At 40.1% G+C, this 18,592-nt stretch overlaps 1 protein-coding gene across 1 annotated transcript; it reads left to right on the forward strand.

The window, feature by feature from the left end:
* The first annotated feature begins 4,420 nt into the window (after positions 1-4,420).
* On the forward strand, positions 4,421-17,281 carry LOC138030818 (degenerin del-1-like). Its single transcript, XM_068878687.1, has 12 exons — positions 4,421-4,609; positions 6,320-6,422; positions 7,308-7,857; positions 8,941-9,071; positions 9,836-9,999; positions 10,956-11,066; positions 11,540-11,651; positions 12,881-12,959; positions 13,130-13,187; positions 13,922-13,992; positions 14,691-14,766; positions 15,372-17,281. Exons 1-12 carry the CDS (start codon positions 4,421-4,423, stop codon positions 15,531-15,533), a joined length of 1,806 nt encoding a protein of 601 aa, XP_068734788.1. The 3' UTR covers positions 15,534-17,281.
* Positions 17,282-18,592: the final 1,311 nt, after the last annotated feature.

The following is an 18,592-nucleotide window of genomic DNA, read 5'->3' on the forward strand; positions in this document are numbered from 1 at the left end:
CAGGAGGATTCCTGCCACATTTGCAAATGGACCTTATAGGAACTTACCTGTTATCTATGGCCAATATGGCCACCTTGCGAATAAGGCCTACTAAACAGTACTTGAAATAATAACCTGGTGAAAGACTGGGAAGACCTAAAGGTCACCTCTCACTCTGTATGGCTCATTATTGATGCACAGTACAAATCTTGAACAACTCGGATATGGTGCTTTAACCCATTCATACTGAGTATTTCACTCTGTCTAACGCCAGAGTATTTTACTCTGTCTAACGCCAGACGATTTTACTCATCAATGGGCAACTCCCAGGAGTCAATGGGTTAATTAATGGGGACATAGTTTTTCAGTGAGTGATTAACCCATTGACTCCCAGGGGTTCCCCATTGACGAGTAAAATCGTCTGGCGGTAGACAGAGTAAAATGATGAGTCTGGCCGGTTTCGGCCGGTTTGGACGTCAAAGGGCTAGCCCTGTTGGGCTAGGCCGTTTATTTAAGATCAGCATGGTAGCCTAAGAAATACCCAAATATGGAAAACGTGATCCCAGCAAAGGTGAGGGCACACCCGCCATCCACAAGACACTAAGAATAGGGGGGGGGGGGGGGGGAAGGGAGGGGGAAATGATCTTGAATTCCTTGAATGAGTAAGTGAAAGAGACCTACGCCTAACTTCTGCACTGGATAAGATCAAGAGAAATTCCCGGATGACAGGAATGCCCCAACAGTGCATCTCGTGAAATAATTAACTAAGCATGTCACACTCCGCATAAATCCATTTATTTTCTCTCGGCAATAAATTCCTTTTTTTTTCTTTACTTAAAGTGTTCTGGTGTTTGTGTATTACATTTTTATCGCTTTTGAGCCTCGTCTGATCAAATAGTTTTGAAAAACGATCAAGATTTCTCCTGTGCGTCCTTCTCGCTGCAATGAATTTTCAATGATTTTACATTTTGCTTTGATCTCTACCATGTCTTCTTAGTTGACTGTCTCCGTCTCTCCAAAAGATGGTTAACCTGGCAGCAGATATCGGAGGGTAGATAGGACTCTGGATTGGCATTTATGTGCTAACGTGCCATGAGATATTGGAACTTGCCCACCTTTAATGTCTGCAACAATAAATCGATCATGATGTTTGCAACAGAAGAATTCATGTGTTGTTTTGGAGGGTGACAAGAATGTGTTGATCAGACAACAAACAGCTTCATCTCTCACGGTAGTGTGTAGTTTTAGATTTATGATTCGATCCTTTCTGAAAAAGTGCAAAGGGGAAAGAGTGCACCAACTTCAAGCGTGTTATTTAAACCATACGTAATAAAAAATCATTATTTAAAGGGGCTGTGTCATGGCAGTGGAGTTGTGTTTTATGACGATTTACCGCAATTACTCTTCTCTACTCGAGCTCGCTATGCAACTCAACGTTAACCAAGAATTACTTTAAAACAACACAAAGCTTCAAGTCAAAAAATGTCAGTCAAGCACACAAAATCACAAAGTTGCAAACAACAGAGATAAATTTGAAAAACTGGAGTTTCTAGTTCAATAAAAGCTTTGCGAGTTAGGGCTGATATGTTCCGGGTAAATAAATTCTTTGTTACTAAAAAAAAAAAAGGTCTCCAAGTTGCATGAAAATCTGTCAGGTCTCGCTCACCCACGGACGCAAATCATGCAACAAATTTTCGTGATACTTTCTTAAGGCCGGGACACACTAGGCGACAAGTCGCAGCGACATGTCTCTGCGACAAGTTGCTCCATGTGTACTACTTGCAGATCAAGTCGCTGCGACACGACGCCTGTTCGGAGCACACGCAGTGATCTCGTATGAGGGGGAATGTGAACTAGTTTTCTAATTCAATATGGCTGACCAGATGACGCTCTCTCATTGGTTCATTTATATTTTGTCGCAGCGACTTGTTGCCGGAAGTGTACACACGATGCGACAACGCTGCTGTCGCTAATTTTGTCGCTGCGATAAGTCGCACGAATTCAAACTGGTTTGAATTCGTGCGACTGATCGCGGAGACAAAATTCTGCCGCAGCGACAATGATTTTCATGAAATTAACCGTGTCACACAAGGCGATTTGTTGCGGCGACTTGTCCCCGCGACGTGTCGCAGCGACTTATCGCCCAGTGTGTCCCGGCCTTTAGAGGTGGATATATTCAGTTAACGCGTGCTGCGCCCTCGGGCGCACGCCGAGTCTATACAATTCGTATCCCCCAAGGGTGTAATGACGTCTTCGCGTGCAAGCCTCAGCTATGAGGCACGTGCCGGGGTAAATGGCACAATTATCAAACACATCTTTGTTAGTTCTATTCAAACTTTAATATGAATGCTTGCAAGAAACAAATTAAAAAAATGATTTTTTTTTAATGTTTCCTACTTCCTTGTTTAAACTAATACCATGAACGCTTGTGAATATGCCAATGTACATAATGACGAGTGGTAAATAATAGGTAAGGAACACTGACTGGCTTTAAAATTGTGGCATCTTGTGCCTTTTAGGTATATGCACGTGCTTCTACACCAAGGAGTGTGTGAAGAACGTCTCGGTTGTGGAGCGTTCGAACTAGTAATTGAAAGAACAAAGGCTTGACTCCGGGCGAGGAGCACTCAGATTAGTTTTTCAGGTATGCCGCTGTCAAAACAGGAAAACGATAAAATCATCATCAATTTTTTTCATTTACCGGGCTTAAAATTTAAAGGCAGCAGCCAGCGCGGCCGAGTTGTGAGGGCGCTTGCCTTGGGATGCAAGGATCCCGGCTTCAAGAGCGCTTCTCACCACTGACGGAAGTTTCGTTAACCCTGAGAAGCCCCTGTGAGTATAATGGTGAATTTAGTATTAATTCAGTTCATGTTTCAATATCACTGCCACCGTTAATTCACGCCAATTTCAGTCCTAGTACTATGTATGACGTTTGTTTACCTATTAAAATGGACGAACTAGTAATCGGAAGGGTCTTCGTTAGACTCCTGCTCGGGACTGAATCGGATCGAGTTTTTTTTTAAACGCATTTGCCTGTATCATAACCGTCTTGTTTTAAGGCTTACAATGTGATCAGATTGACTGATGCTACTGGGTCTTTGAGTTGTAACTTTTTAAGCTTCAGTCATAATTCCTCAAATCACACACAGCTTGTCTCAATTGTTTGACGATTTACTTTAATTTGTTGTGCAGTATCTCGCCTGTATAATTAGTTATGTTCAGTAGAGCTTCCCTGTTGAGAAAGCCCTCCGAGTGGATCAATGCTTTAATATGCTTATTACTTTACTGTGGCTACATATAATACACTTTTTTTTTTGTTTAACGCAACTGTATTGGGAATGATGATCCTACAGTTACATTGTTGCACGTTTTCTGTTCGAACGGATGTATCTGCGTCAGTCTTCTGGCCCCAGTTGTTCGATGGCCGGATTACTTTATCCAGTGGATAAGTCACTATCCAGAGTATAAAATATACTTCACGTTTAACGTACGCTGGTCAAGATTTTCTTACACAGATTTTAACTAGAGGTGTTTAGAGTGTGCATATTCACAGTTACGAGGGTAAATACTGAAGTCGTTGCAGAGATTGAAACTGACGGATATAGTGACTTCTAAATGGGCCAACATTTGGTCCTAATTAAATTGCTCCAACTTCGATTCATTCAAATTATCATCGCCTATTAAGCAACCATAATAAATTTTAATTACCCTTACTTTTTTTTCGTATTGATGGAAGGTGAGGAAAGGCAAAAAATAATTAACATAGCAACACCGAAAAACGGACATAGAGGGTATTACATGGCCGCGCGGAGATACGAATTTTCTCTTCATATTTCACGAGCGAGCGCAGCGAACCACCAGTGATATACTTAATCATTTCACGAAAGGCATCGAAAGGCGCGATTTTTGTAACCATAGCAACAGTGATCTTTTCATGTGTTAACATATGTTTTCGCGCGAAAGCTCATTTGGTATTTCATTGGTGTTTATATAATAAATGAGATCTTATTTTCAGTTTCTACTAATGTGACTGAAGAAATTATCCCAAAATTATGGCAAAAGATAAAATGTTATTAGTTAAGAACTTAATCAACCAGCTAACCCCATGTTTAGCGTCATGAATTATTTAGAAATTAGCCGGTCTGAAGACGACGTTGTTTTAACTTTCTTTCATTCTGTAACTAAAGGATCTAACTAGAGGTTTTATTCGGCCGTTCGTTTTTAGTGTGGCGCTTTCGTAAGTTCAATTTTGTCAATCGTCAATGAGCTTCCTTTTGGCTTTTTGTGGGGCCGACCATGGGGCGGTGTAAAAATTTTCAGGATATCATCAATTATGACTACTTTGCGTTAGCTCGGATTTTTAATTATTTACAATGGAATTATCAGTTTGATAATGACTTTGAATCCATTTCCAGTATTTTACCGTTAGCCAACTAACAACATGACATCACAAGACGAAGAAGCTAACTCGAAGAAGATGGCGGTCGACCCAAAACGCTCGATCAAAGAAGTCATCACTCAGTTTTGTGGGTACACAACGGCTCATGGACTTGGCAGACTGGCTGAGAGTCAGAGTGTGTTTCGTCGAGTCTCGTGGAGTCTGTTTTGTATTGGGGCTTTAACCATGTTTGTAATACAAATGTATAACCTATTTCTTATTTATCTAAGTCGACCGGTAGCGACCGTCGTTAATGTCCACCACGAAAGTGTAAGTATATGACAAAACTAAGGTATGCTTTTATTTGTAAGTATAACAAAACCAAGGTATGCTTTGTGTAAGAATGGCAAAACCAAGGTGTTCTTTGTGTGGCGTAAGACCAGGGCAAATTGTCGATGGTTTACGTATTTTAAACTGAAATCATCCACTTAGTGAGCCAAGAGGATTCATAGGCATCAGGACTTCGGGAAAGTGCAATTAAGTATTCCTAATTCAGGCCCTAAGTGATGTTTGTCAATGTGCGTTCGTTTTGTATGGATGTCTTGCGGATTGGGCATGACTCATTTTAGGCCGTTCTTTTTACGCTAATGCTGTAAAATGGCCCCTATTTATAAAACAGTGTGCTCTCAGGGCCTTTTACCAATTTTAAATTTCATTGTAAAACAGGATCCAGCTAGATTTCTTCAGTGTTGTTGCTAGTTATCCGTATCGTGGAATTGTGACTTAGGAACCACTGCTACACTGAATTTTATTTACAGCACTCTTTGAAAAATAACAAAAAAGCCTCACTTACCTCATACAATGAAATGTTATTATGCTGACGATATCCTTTTAGCAAAATGCCAAAATGTATCGCCCAACTCGGATTGAAGCCCTTACAGGGGGGGTGTTCCATATTTCATTAGAAAATAAGCTCGTGCTTGTTTCCGTTGTTAATTTTGATCTTTATCCCTGCTTTTAAACCCCCAGAAAATAACGGTTTGTCCATTGTTTCGCTGTTCTCCAGTTCAATTTGACCAAATTTCACTTCTTCCTCACAACCCTTTGAAGCCCCCCAGCTGAATTCGATGTTTACCTTCGTGCAACTATGTTATTGATCCATCTCAGTATTTTTGTGATGGAGGCCTTTGTTTTCGGAAACTGTGACTCAGCAGAGAACCGTCGATAAATCAGATTATGGAAATCATGCCGGCTGAGACCCCGCTGTGATTTGGCAGCTTGCAGTTGTTGTCAGAGGGCGTGATAGAATTTCTCAGGAGAAACGTGCTTAAATAAAATGGAACAGATTTTTTTGGCTGATGACAAGACATTGTGATGTACAAACAAACACTAATTTTAGACTCTGAAAATACTAAAAAGCTTTTTGATATAAGCAAATCCGCAGTAAAAAGATGTTCATGTATGAGAACTTGAAATATGGCTAGATTTGAACTCACTCGGTGGCCAGGTGGCTTTATTAAACCAAAACTTTGGCCGATTTGTTCGAGGCAATATCTGCACTAACCGGAGATTAACTTTACTTTCAAACCATTAGGTTAGTATAATATTGTTTCGGTGACTGACCCTGCTTCAAATCACTCGGCCAAAGTGAGTGAGACGTAAGCAAAAACTGTAAGCCAAGACGGCTAAGTTTGTCAAGAAATTGGGTTGCAGCATTCAGTGGTGGAAAGGGAAGTGTTCAAATCCGGTATCCCGTTAACTGGGTTGATAAGGTAACTTAGTCATCTGCCGCCGGAAAGAGGCAACTGAAGAACGAATGAAACGTGAAACGTCAGTGTGACTCTCATCGAATTTACCTTTTCAAACAAGAAGTTGATACTGCTGAATATGCATGGCTGTAGCATATCAGTTAATAGTTCTTGTACGTTTTTGACTTATACATGTTGTTCTTCTCTTTTCTAGAATGTTCGCTTCCCAGCAGTGACACTATGCAATTTAAACATGGTCCGTTATGACAAACTTCCCAAGGACTTTATAAGAAATATCGTGGCAGACGTCCTTGGTGGTAAGATAAGCTTATGCGATGCAGAACAGATTGTTCTATAGTTCGTGCTCTTTTTACATCTTGCTCATTCAGTGTGGCCACAACTATTTTGGTGTCTACGTGACAGAAGTTACAAAACTTGGGCACTTAATTTCACTAAAATGTTGTTCTTCAAAACACGGATTAAGTGAGATAATGTAGTTCATGAAGTTTCTTCAAAAATGGTTTTTAGCTCATAGTTAATATTGACATGGAAATTATTTGAACGATAGACCATTGAAGAAGATAAACTGATTAATTACTGTTTCAGGTTGTAAGATATAGAGCGAGTCAAAATTAACAACCGTTTCATAGTAAGGCTGCATTTGTTTCAGTGAGAATATAATGGCATTTTTCAAGGCAATGGACCACACATTTTATGCTGATAAACCAGACGGGATGTTGGAACAAAACGACGGAGAAGAATTCATAGATCACTTTATATTCTCTACCACTCATGTCCGCAGCTGTATGCGGTCATGCTTACTCAAACATTTTCTACTGTATTTATTGCTGGAGATCGACAAAGGAACCTTTGGCCGTTTTTATAGCTAGACACCCCCTGACAATTACACGAGATAGTATTCCTCATCACCCAACAAGGTTTCTTGGTTTTCCCCTTTTCGTTCCAAGAATGCAATGCTTAATAAACGCGTAGCTTTTAAATGCTGACTTTTTCTAAACATCATCTGTCTTGGAAGATCATTAAAACTTTTTACAGTAAACCACCCTCAGTAAGTAACCTACCGTCACTTTGAGTATAATCATCCAGAGGGCCAGCGCTTTCTTAACACGACAAACCATGTTTGATTGAGTTGGTAGTTAGTTAATTATTTTTTTTTTTTTTTTTTTTTGTATCTCTGTTAGAATCGATAGAATCTGAGTCAGAGGATAGTTCTTCAGGACAGTTTTCTCCAATTATATCTACTGATGTACCTACTGCAGGTGGAGTAACTGTTGCTTCGTACAGCGGTGGAACGTCGTCAAAGACACAGGATGATACCGCAAATGATCCCAATACCGACGTAGTAACGAACGCTTTCACCACTGATGGCACCCCGCAGGATGATAGCACCGCCATACCAACTGGTACTGAGAATGGAATTCAGACAGATAGTCCTACCGACATCCCAATGAATTCCTCTGTAGTTGCGCCGACCACTTCCTTTGCTAGCGACGTGGAAGGTGTCGATATCGATGAGGATGATGATGTTGATGTTGACACCGTTGGCGATGAGGATAATGATGAGGGTTTTGACTTTGATGGGCTCGATGGGCAACAAAAAGCCATAGAGTTTGAAATCGAGGAGGCTATCCGAGCTGAGCTGGCTCTGCAAAACGATTCTACCATATTTTACATGGGACATCAGTTTCAAGATTTAGTGTTTGAATGCTCTTACAGAGGATATGACTGCAGGTAACGTCCATTAATGTTTTAAGAAAGGCTACAATATTCTTCTAAGGAGATTATAGTTCCACAAATGGAGAAACGGGTCCCTGGTATTTGTGTGTTATTGCATGGCGAATGGGTGAATACTGCAAGATATGGGTATTCTAAAGAGTCCATTACACAAGAGTAAGAATCTAGTATCAGGTTCTATACTGATAAAAGCACGTTTTGCGGGAAAATAAATCAATGAACCAAATCGCCTAACTTAATGTTGTACCCAATTCTCTATTTTCGAATTCCCCATAGTACACTTTGTTTGCCCCCCAAATTTTGCATAAACCATTGTTTTCAAATGCTCTTGGGAATATGCAGTGTCCCCAAGAGCATTTGAAAACAATAGTTTATGCAAAATTTGGAGGGTAAACAAAGTGTATTATGGGGAATTCGAAAATAGAGAATTAAAATCTCCCGGGCTTAAGATGCTTTGCGTAGTATTGTATTTGCATTGTCATGTGGCATTCACATCTAAATGAATATGGCAATACCTGGAACAAAACGTTTAATTCCCAAAAGGTTTGAAAAAAGTTCAAAATTGAGTTAGCCGATTCGGTCGATTCTTTATTTTCCAGAAAAACGTGGTTTAAAAACAGACCGTCCTTTTCTGACGCTGATGGGGACTAGGTCATTTTGGGAAAATCTCACTCTCGTACATAATCATTGTACGAGTCCAAGGGTTAAAGCGAGTTTCAATCGAGTGTCGTAAAACCAAAACCAAAATAACTACTTTGGCCATTCAAAAAGGACGGAGACAATCCAGTAAACCAATCAAAACTCGAAGTAAAAACACGTAGCCGACACAAAGCGCGGGAAAATGTGCCCGCGCGAGCCACGGTTGGTTTTGGTTTCACTTCTGATTTGTTGAAAAAGTGGCGCGAGAAATTCGCTGATTATTTTTGACACTCAATTGAAAACCGCGCTAGGAGGTGATAACGATTGTGAATCACTTAGTCAGTCAACATGACAACCTTTCCGACTTCAACGCGATGTTCAAAAGAATATCAGTGACGTTGTAAATTCCTCATGCTCCATATCATTTTTGTTTCTTTTTAGAAATTATTCAAGATTTTGGCGTCATCTTTGGGACTATCGCCATGGTAACTGCTATACATTTAATGGTGGAATAAATGACGATGGCAAACCTCAAAAGGTTCTTGAGTCGCACATCACTGGACCTACTGGAGGTACGTAATATTCTTAAAAGAATACGTTTCTGTGAAAATTAATCCCCTAAAATCGGTGATTAATTCGTGGCACTGAAGGAGAATCTGGGGCTAAGCTTCCCTTGGTTTTCTTAAATTTGGAAGAGAAAGACATGGGAAAAGTGCAATGCGTTTCAGCTCGTTTCTGAAGTGGTAGGTGAAGAAGGCGAAGAGCAACGGCTCTTTATTTTCAGAATCGGAGATTGCGACCGGGTCAGTGGACCCTCTAGATGTTTTGTTGCACTAGGTCCTGTATATGTATCTACGTTTTCTTTTCGACCAAATTGTGGATAAGTTTGCCGCACCTCAAATTTGTTTTTTTAATTTTAAAAATGAAGTTTGTTTGTGTAAAGACTGAACCTGGCCCGGGTTGTTTGAAGCTTGTTTCGTAATAACTAAACGTTAGATAACATGATTGCTCAAGCATTTCATGCTACCTTCTTTGATTTACGTTAATTTGCTAATTTCAATTTACAGAGTCCCCAATTAGTGCTCCAGCGGTAGAGGATTAGACACTTAATTAAAGTTCCTGTCCTTTTCACTTAACCAATGGCTACAGCTGATCGTGCTTACTTCGAGGAAAGCGGTCCTGGCTGTTAATTTAATGTCAAATATGTAGTACCGTTTCGTATCGCGGAACCACGAGATCGAATGCTTTTGTGCTTGCAATTAAATTCTTGGAATAAATATGAATTGTTGTTCATCAAAAATATCTAAAATTTTTGTTTCGTTCTTAATTGCTGCAGGTCTGAAACTAAACCTTTTCGTAGAACAGTCGCAGTATGTAGCAGAGATAAGTCATACTGCGGGTGCGAGGGTAATAATTCACGATCAAGGTCAGATACCATTCCCTTATAATGAAGGATACAGTGTTCTTCCAAGCGTGTCCACATCGTTTGCAATAAGAAGGGTAAGAATGGACTGTCTTAGCATAAAGAGGAGGTATTTTGGGACTTCGTTGGCCCTTTCATACACGGTTTAAGGACGGTGCTACTAATTCAAAGGTATTTTTGTGCAGTTTACTGAATAGGTGGGAAAAGCAGATCTTAACAAGTGTTACTGAAATCCAAAAAGAAAATTGGGGGTAAACACGCATTTTTCGAAGATAATTAATCAACAATATTTGAAAAAAGCTTTAAAATACAAAGCAATGTGTGGCGTTCTTTTCCAAATTGAAGCTTAATTATCGATGAAAAATGTGTGGTTACCCCCAATATTCTTTTTGGATACCAAGAGCACTTGTAAGTTCTGCTTTCTCCGTACAGTTTTGAACCGCGCATAAAATATCCCTGTATTGATAAGCACCACCCATCTCGAGATGCACAGAACGTATGCGCAATAACAATATCAGGCACCGTCTTTAAGAGGAGGCAGTGTGGCCCAGTGGTTAGGGCGCGTGCGTTGAGATCTGGAGATTCCTGATTAAGACCCGTTCTGACCACTCGTTAAATTTGATTCTAGTAGTCCCTCGTCAACTTCTCTGCTGCACTTGTGAATAGCCAACTGGTATGCCTCCAGCCAGTTGGGATCTCAGTAATAATTGTTTTTGTCGTTCTAGTAAGTCGTTTGGCGCTGGTTGTGTTTCATAGACCCTGAAAAGCTACCTCTATGCGGAGTTGTCATTTAAGTATGTGCGCATGTCGAAAGCCAACCGTCCGACCAGAAAATTGGGCAGAGGGAAGATATTCACAATCATCTCGATCTTTCATTCTCTCCTTGGCTTTTTACCTCACTTGCGTGACTGTGAAAGTTTCGATTGACTCTAAAGGGGCTAAGTCTGTTAGCAATCCATACTGAGTCATTCTGAGATGTGTATTTTCCCTAATTATTTTAAATGATCTGTTGATTGTTGATTTAAACATTTAGACCCTCATCGAGAGAGCTGATCCATTTGGCAACGGAAGCTGCGTCTCTGAGAGCGACTTGGAACACAACAGTTTCTACACCAAGAAGTTTAATGCCTCCTATTCAAGACAGGTATTCAGAAACACAGAAAGCTTCCATAGGTTTCAAATTTGTCAATTTTCTATAGTTACTACATTTGTCAGGCAATGTTGGAACACGAAGAATTGAAACTCAAAGATATTACTGCCTTCATTCATTCCTTAGTTAATCATTCATTCATTCATTCATTCATCTTTTGTTTTCATTCATTTAGCCAGTCAGTCAGTCAGTCACTAATTAGTTTGTAAACAAATAATCAATCAATCAATTAGATTTATCCAGTAGTCAGTGATTGCTTCATTTGACAATCCACCCTTGCTATCTCATCAAACCCGGGCTTCCTTTTCTTCTGTTGTCCTCGAAAGGGACAATTAATGCATGCTGCATCGACCTAGTCACATGACTAAGTGGTACCAAGTTCCCTGATGGAAGCGGGAGAAGGTCGCTGGACTCCAGTTTGTGCCTACAGGCCTCACACATTCAATTTTTTTTATTGATGTCGTCAGGCTTGTCTGAACACTTGTCATGCGGAGAAGCAGATCGCAGAGTGTGGATGCGCTGGGAGCCAGTTTCCAAATTCAGATGCTGAAATTTGCAATTCACGAGATCAAACTACGGGTATGTTTCAACTTTGCTGAAACGATCTTTAAAAGAACCTTCAAATAAAATTATGAACAAATGAAACAATTTAAACTAGTTTAATGCATCGTCACCGTAATTGCCTTAGTCGGCGTCATTGTCATCTTTGCCATCGTCATCACCATCATTGTCAACATCATCATCTTCGCCTTCATCGACAACACCACCATCATCATCATAATTAGAGAACTTAAGTAAGGATGAAGAAGACGGATATGAAAGGGTTATGTAGAAATGTAACTTCCTTCGCGGTGGCGTCATGGTTAGTGCGCTCGACTCCGGATCGAGTGGTCCGGATTCGGATTCGGATCCTGGTCGGGGACGTCGTGTTGTGTCCTTGGGCAAGACACTTTTTTCTTTCAGTGCCTCTCTCCACCCAGGTGTATAAATGGGTACCTGCGAAATGCTGGGGGTAACAATGCGATGGACTAGCATCCCATCCAGGGGGGAGCAGAAATACTCCTAGTCGCTTCATGCTACAGTAACCGGAGATAAGCGCCGGCCTGATGGGCCACTAGACTCGTAGCAGACTTTATTGTCATGATAAGAACAGTGAGTGTACAGAGCGTGCAGAGCAACTGTTTTTGGTTCTTGAAACCTATTGTTTTGTGGTGTTGTCGTAGACGTAGTCGTCGCCCTTGGTTAAGTTCTGTATTATCGTCGTCGTCGTCATCATCATTATCGTGCTCCTCTTCCTCCTTCTCCTCCTCATCATCGTCATCATCATCGACGTCATCATCCTCATCCTTCTCCTCATCATCGTCATCATCATCATCACGTGATCATCCTCCTCCTTCTCCTCATCATCATCATCATCATCATCATCATCGACGTCATCATCGTCTTCCTTCTCCTCCTCCTCCTCATCATCATCATTATCATCATCATCGACGTCATCATCCTCTTCCTTCTCCTCCTCCTCCTCATCATCATCATTATCATCATCATCGACGTCATCATCCTCTTCCTTCTCCTCCTCCTCCTCATCATCATCATTATCATCATCATCGACGTCATCATCCTCTTCCTTCTCCTCCTCCTCCTCATCATCATCATCATCATTATCATCGACGTCATCATCCTCTTCCTTCTCCTCCTCCTCCTCATCATTATCATCATCATCGACGTCATCATCCTCCTCCTCCTCGTCATCATCATCATCATCAGCAGCAGTATTTCTGTTAACGTTCTTTGATTTCTATCTCAAGCTAAATGCTTAGAAAAAATTCAGCTGATGCTTCTCTCTAGAGAGCTCGACTGTGAAGCACATTGCCCAACACCTTGCAGGTATGTTAATCCGATTTTTAAAAAATCACAGCATAAATGTAGTACCAAAGCTTAAGTAGCAACTGGTAAGGCGAGGCAGATTGTGTTATTGTCCTTACATGAGAATTTCTTGAATGTGGGCAATGGAGACTTGAATTATTCAAGTGATTAAATTTTGCTTTTACTTGAAGGGAGATTCAATTTGGAACCACGCTGTCAATGGGTCAGTGGCCATCAGAAGGATATGAGGTATTCCATAATAATAATAATAATAATAATACACTACATCTACTGCCAGTACATTGACTGATCTTGAGAATGGTTTAAATTCAGAGTTAAGAAAAGAAGTCTTAATCTATGGCTTATTTCCAACAAACGGAGTGTGAATGCTGCGAAGACCGAATTTATGGTTATCGGGTCACACCAAATGTTTACATTCATTCGCTAACTATAAGATAAACATTGAAATTGATGCCAAATTAATCACTAAAGTTAAAGAAGCTCAATCACCAGGCGTGATAATTGGCGAACACCTCTCATGGTCTAATCATATAGATAAACTTAGCAAGAAGATATCTTTAGCTATGGGTGCCGTTAAACGTATAAGACCATACATCCCAGAGCGCACTACCCTCCAAATCTATCAAGCGTTGATCTTACCCCACTTTGATTATTGTAGCTTCGTTTGGGGCTACTGCAACTCTTAAGTGATAAACTTCAAAAACTTCAAAATAGGGCTTCCAGGGCGATTACCAGGTCCAATTACGACACAAGTGCCAGTTTCCTTTTAAATGTATTAAATTGGAATGATCTAATTACCATACTAATGTTTAAAACAATTAATGGACTCATCCCAGCGTACCTCCAGAATTTATTCATTGCCCGCAGTGCGCAATTCAACTTAAGAGACTTATTTCTTGTTTTTGAGGCTTATTATTTTTCTGTCTTTCCATTTTCTTTCCTTCTTTTTTCTCAATTTTAAGAATATTCTCGAGAGGCGAGTGAAAAATAATAGTGGACTGGCAACAGAAATAAAACACGGCTACTACTTAAGGTAAGCGGGTACAGTTTCCCGTTTTTTAACTTTTCTTTTAAATATCTATAGTGTCTGGAGTGTACTACTACAAAAGAAATTCCCTCATAGTTTTAGCGGGCGTGTGATTTATACGCAAAAACATTTGGCCGAACCAGTTGGGCCCTGGTAACTAATGAAGAAGTACTTCAGAAAGAAATGTGTAAAAGTGTAAGAATTGAAAATCTAGAGCTTTTTGGAAAGTCTTTATAGAAATGTCGGACGATGGTTACCAATCGGATGCCGTGAATGTTCTGACGATTCCGTATGGAATTGCATTATCGACTTCTTTGACGTCATTAGTCACCAGGACCCAACTAGATCGGCCAAAAATCAAAGGCCCGCTAAAACGCATGAATGAAAGATCCCAGCTGCTGTTGACTAAGCTTAAGCATTTGTTATAAAAGAAGCTTGAAATGATTGTGACTAAAGACTCGAGTCGGTTTCCCAAATAAAAGTCCTTGTTCCCCATGTATTCCCAGGGGGCCGAGATAAATCATGATTTCTATCAAGGCCTTTTTTCCAGATTCTCCAACCCTTGTTTGTTCCCTTCTTCACTCAGAAATTTTGTCTTTGACCTCTATTTGCCCAACTCAAATTGGGAAAGTCATGCCTTCTGGTCGAAACACTTACCTACTTTAAAATCTAGCTTAAAAAAAACTTTTTCTCCGATTAATCAGCGAAAACTTTCTTCAAGTCAACGTCTACTACGATCAACTCAATTATCAAAAGGTCACGGAAAGAATCAGCTATGAGGTATTTATTATTTTTATGCATGCCCGTAATAATGTCATTTATTTAATCTTTATTCCACTAGTTCTGCTTGAATAAAATTATTGCCCGGTTTTTGAAAGCGAATTCCAACCAGATTGGGCCTTGTTGCTTTTGTCCGGTTGTACAATATGAGTCTCCATGGAAAAATATTGAAAATGAAAGAGTATGGGAGGGGGAGGGGGTTCAGTGGTATTTTGGATGATTTTGTGGTGGCCACCGTCTTGACAAGATGGCAGTTACATGGAATGCTTCCATGAAGTGTCTAATTGGATTAGAAAGTTAATTTAAACTATTCCATTCCTTCACGAACTGAAAAGGTCATAATTGAATTGAAATAGTCGTAGCCCGGTAAGGGACGCAGATGGAGCAATTAATTATTGTAAAACCACTTTGTTACCCTTTTCCTAATTACATGTTTAGCATGATATACATAATACTGTGCATCGTCGGGGCCTTACGAAATTATTTGACATCCACTCTGTGAATGTCGTACGCTCTCTAGCTTCCCAGTCAAGCTAATTGCCTTCGACAACCATCGATCCATGGTAACGTCAGTCTATCTTGACAACGCGTTTTGTGAATTTTAGGGTGTAAACCTCGTGGCTGACATTGGAGGTCAACTGGGGCTATGGATTGGTATATCCGTATTAACCTGCTGTGAGTTTTTGGAATTGGCCTGGATGATAATTCGAACAGTCGTCGAAAGGCTCTCTAGAACGCCCATTGTCCACATCAAATCTCCCTCCTAATCTCGTGTGATTTGACACCAGGGTCCCGTTTCTCGAAAGTCCCTGTAACTTTCCGGGGCCCGAAAAGCAAATTGTGACAATACGATTCGCTTATTTAAAAAGGCTGGTATTTCAACAGAGCTTAATTGCTCGATGGAGCCTAATAGAAAAGTTCCATGCCTCGAAACCGCCTCGGTTTAAAGATACAAAGGGGAGTCGTGCTCACGGAAATACGCCCGAAAGTTTCGGAACTTTAGGGAAACGACCTGCTGAAGAATTGACTGTGACCCATCGCTAAGGTCACTGACATACTTGAAAGCTTTAATTATGACTCTTTATAATTGATAACCAGGACTTGTCTGCCTCTAATAAAATTGTGGGGCGTAGGTAAATGAAGACGATGAACGCAAGCATGTTTGACTTGTTAAGTCAACCTGTGATTTTGCAGGCTAACTGGTACTCATTTGCGGTACTCATCCTGTTACCCAGAAGGGAGTAGTTTTGTGGAGTGTATCGTAAAAACTCGATTGAGAGAAATCATAAACAAAATGCAAAACTTTGAGGGCTTTTACGGGTCATGCACGTAATACCTGGGAAGTCATGTATCGTTTTCAGCATTGAAAAATTCACTAAGCCTGAGAAATAATGGACACGTCAAGAAAAATCCTGGAAAATTAGATATTTTCTAGATAAAACAAAATAAAATTATTGTCTCACTTTATGTGGAAAATAGTGCTACAACCTGTCTATTTGCAATCTGTTTTCGAGAGTAAGCCACTTCATTTTCTTGACCATGTACATCAAGGTTTCCTAGGTCGTGGATTTTGTCATATAAGGTCCTTAAACATTCTGGAAAAGTCCTGGAATTTTCAGACACAATAAGTGTACGAACCCAACCTTAGTATCAATAGAAAAAAATTCTGCCTTCGACTTTTTTGCCATAATGGCGATATTTCTTGTTTACAAACAATGACGTCACATTTCTTTTGATATTCAAATTTGCCAACCACAGACCAAAGAAGTCATTGTTTCAACAGCCAATCAGGTTCTGGTTGGCATATTAATAACCGAGGGTGACGTCACAAGAAACATCGCTATAGGCAATCCAAAACCTTTTTTAAAAAAAGCACTACACAAATGTATGGTTCGCTGTTATTGTGTGAGTTTCCTTGTACGTTATTTCTGCACCAATATAACTTTTATCGAATTTCTTCTCTAAATTAACGAGTTCTAAAAAGAATCATGATAATTTAAGGACGGTGCCTACTAATTCAAAGATACTTTTGCCCCGATTTATGATTATGCAGGAAAGGTAGACTTTAACAAGTGTTATTGAAATCGAAAAAGATAATTCATGAACAACATTTGTAAAAAGCTTTAAAATACAAAGCCGTGTATGGCGTTCTTTCTCAATTTGAAGCTTAATTATCTCTGAAAATGCATGGTTATCCCTAATTTTCTTTTTCGATACCAATAGTACTTGCTGAGACCTACTTTCTCTGCATAATTTTAAACCGCGCAAAAATATCCCTGTATTAGTAAGAATCACCGATTGGAAATCCGAGTATCTCGAGTTGCGCAGAACGAATGCGCAGTAACAATAGTAGGCACCGTCCTTAAGGGGCCCGACCGGATTCTAACACTAATGGAGCTTCTCCATCCTTCTTTATCTTTCTTCTTTCCCTCCGATCCCTCGATGACCTGAACTGCTTGTAAACTACTTTGCCATACGTATTGTGTATTTATTTTAAGTCGTGTAAACTTTTGAAGGAGTTAAATAAATATATCACATGCCAAGATTTGTACAGAAGTCATGTAAAATGTAACCACGAAAACTAAAGAGATCTTGTATTAACTTCTTACTAACCGAGCGCGAGGCCGTACTGGGGAATGTGATTGGCCCGAGGTCGTGGCAGTACGGACCGAGCGCAGCCAGGTCCGTACAAAAACGACCGAGGGCCAATATTCCCCAGTACGGCTCGAGCTAGCTCGGTTAGTAAGTAGTTTATTATATGGCTTTTTAAGGACGTTCGCGCCAAAATCTTCCTACGGTGAGATTTTCTTCATTTCTCGCCTAGAGTTAGGTCATAAAGTACTTACTCCAAAAATGAAAAAAAAATGGGGCTCACCGACTTTGTTTCGGAGAAAATGGCAGTGGAAAAATGCCTTAATTTCGAGAAATCGGTCATAATAGCGAGATGTAGGCTCATCTGCTCATCCATCGAAAATCATGACAATAAACTGTTGGAGTGAAAGTTTCCGTGCATAGGTTTTTAGGAGTGAGATTTTTAGATAATTGTATGCCGCTAGGGATGTGGTAAACAGTAGAGTTCATCCTCGACGAGCGTTTTCGTAAGCTCTATCCGTTGCAACCACTACCGGAATTCGATGGCACGATGAAAGAAATTGTTAAAAAAAGATAACTTCTTACGGTGAGAATTTTTTCATTTCATCATATTTTGTAGATAGTAAGTAAAGTAAGTGATTCATGATTAAAAAAATAGGGGTCACCGATGATCTGAACGAGTAAAATCGATGTGATTTTGCAAAGCTCTTGGAAAAGTTCGTTTGTCACGCTTTTGCGTGACCTGTCGGGCAAGGACTGGAACCCAAGAGAGGATCTATCGTTGAAGAGATGAAAGGTTTTTACCGAAAAAAAAACCTTTCTCGAGCATAGCAACGAAGTTTTAAGCAGGGGTCATTTTCATTTGGTTGGTGTTTTGTATAATATCTCTCCATTGCCGTCATGCTCATCCTCTGGAGTGTGTTTTTTTGTGAAATTCAATCGCTGATCGTTTCCACGCAGGTCCGCACTATTCAAGCGGACGAGGACGAAAATACTGCTCAATTTTCACGAAAGTAAAGGAAAAGAACTTTAAAAACATGCATTCACTTTGAACTTAAGTTCGTAGGGTAATAAAAACATTAAAAAGAAACAGCCCCATTAAATTTACGCAACGGTTCGTCCTCGAGTTTTACAAACTTTCAGCCACTAGTCTACTCGATCAGCTACCTTTTCCAGAGCTTTTCCATCCTCCCGCTCACTTTTCTTTGAAGTTTCATGATGATTCGGAAATAAA

The sequence above is a fragment of the Montipora capricornis genome, chromosome 13 (genome assembly GCF_036669925.1).
Source record: "Montipora capricornis isolate CH-2021 chromosome 13, ASM3666992v2, whole genome shotgun sequence".
Taxonomy (NCBI): domain Eukaryota; kingdom Metazoa; phylum Cnidaria; class Anthozoa; order Scleractinia; family Acroporidae; genus Montipora; species Montipora capricornis.

Excerpts from the sequence above, each read along its gene's own strand:
- LOC138030818 (XM_068878687.1), top strand. The coding sequence starts at position 4,421 with ATGACATCACAAGACGAAGAAGCTAACTCGAAGAAGATGGCGGTCGAC. Across the intron at positions 6,423-7,307 it reads CGTGGCAGACGTCCTTGGTG|AATCGATAGAATCTGAGTCA; the intron begins GTAAGATAAGCT and ends TATCTCTGTTAG. Across the intron at positions 12,960-13,129 it reads CATTGCCCAACACCTTGCAG|GGAGATTCAATTTGGAACCA; the intron begins GTATGTTAATCC and ends TTTTACTTGAAG.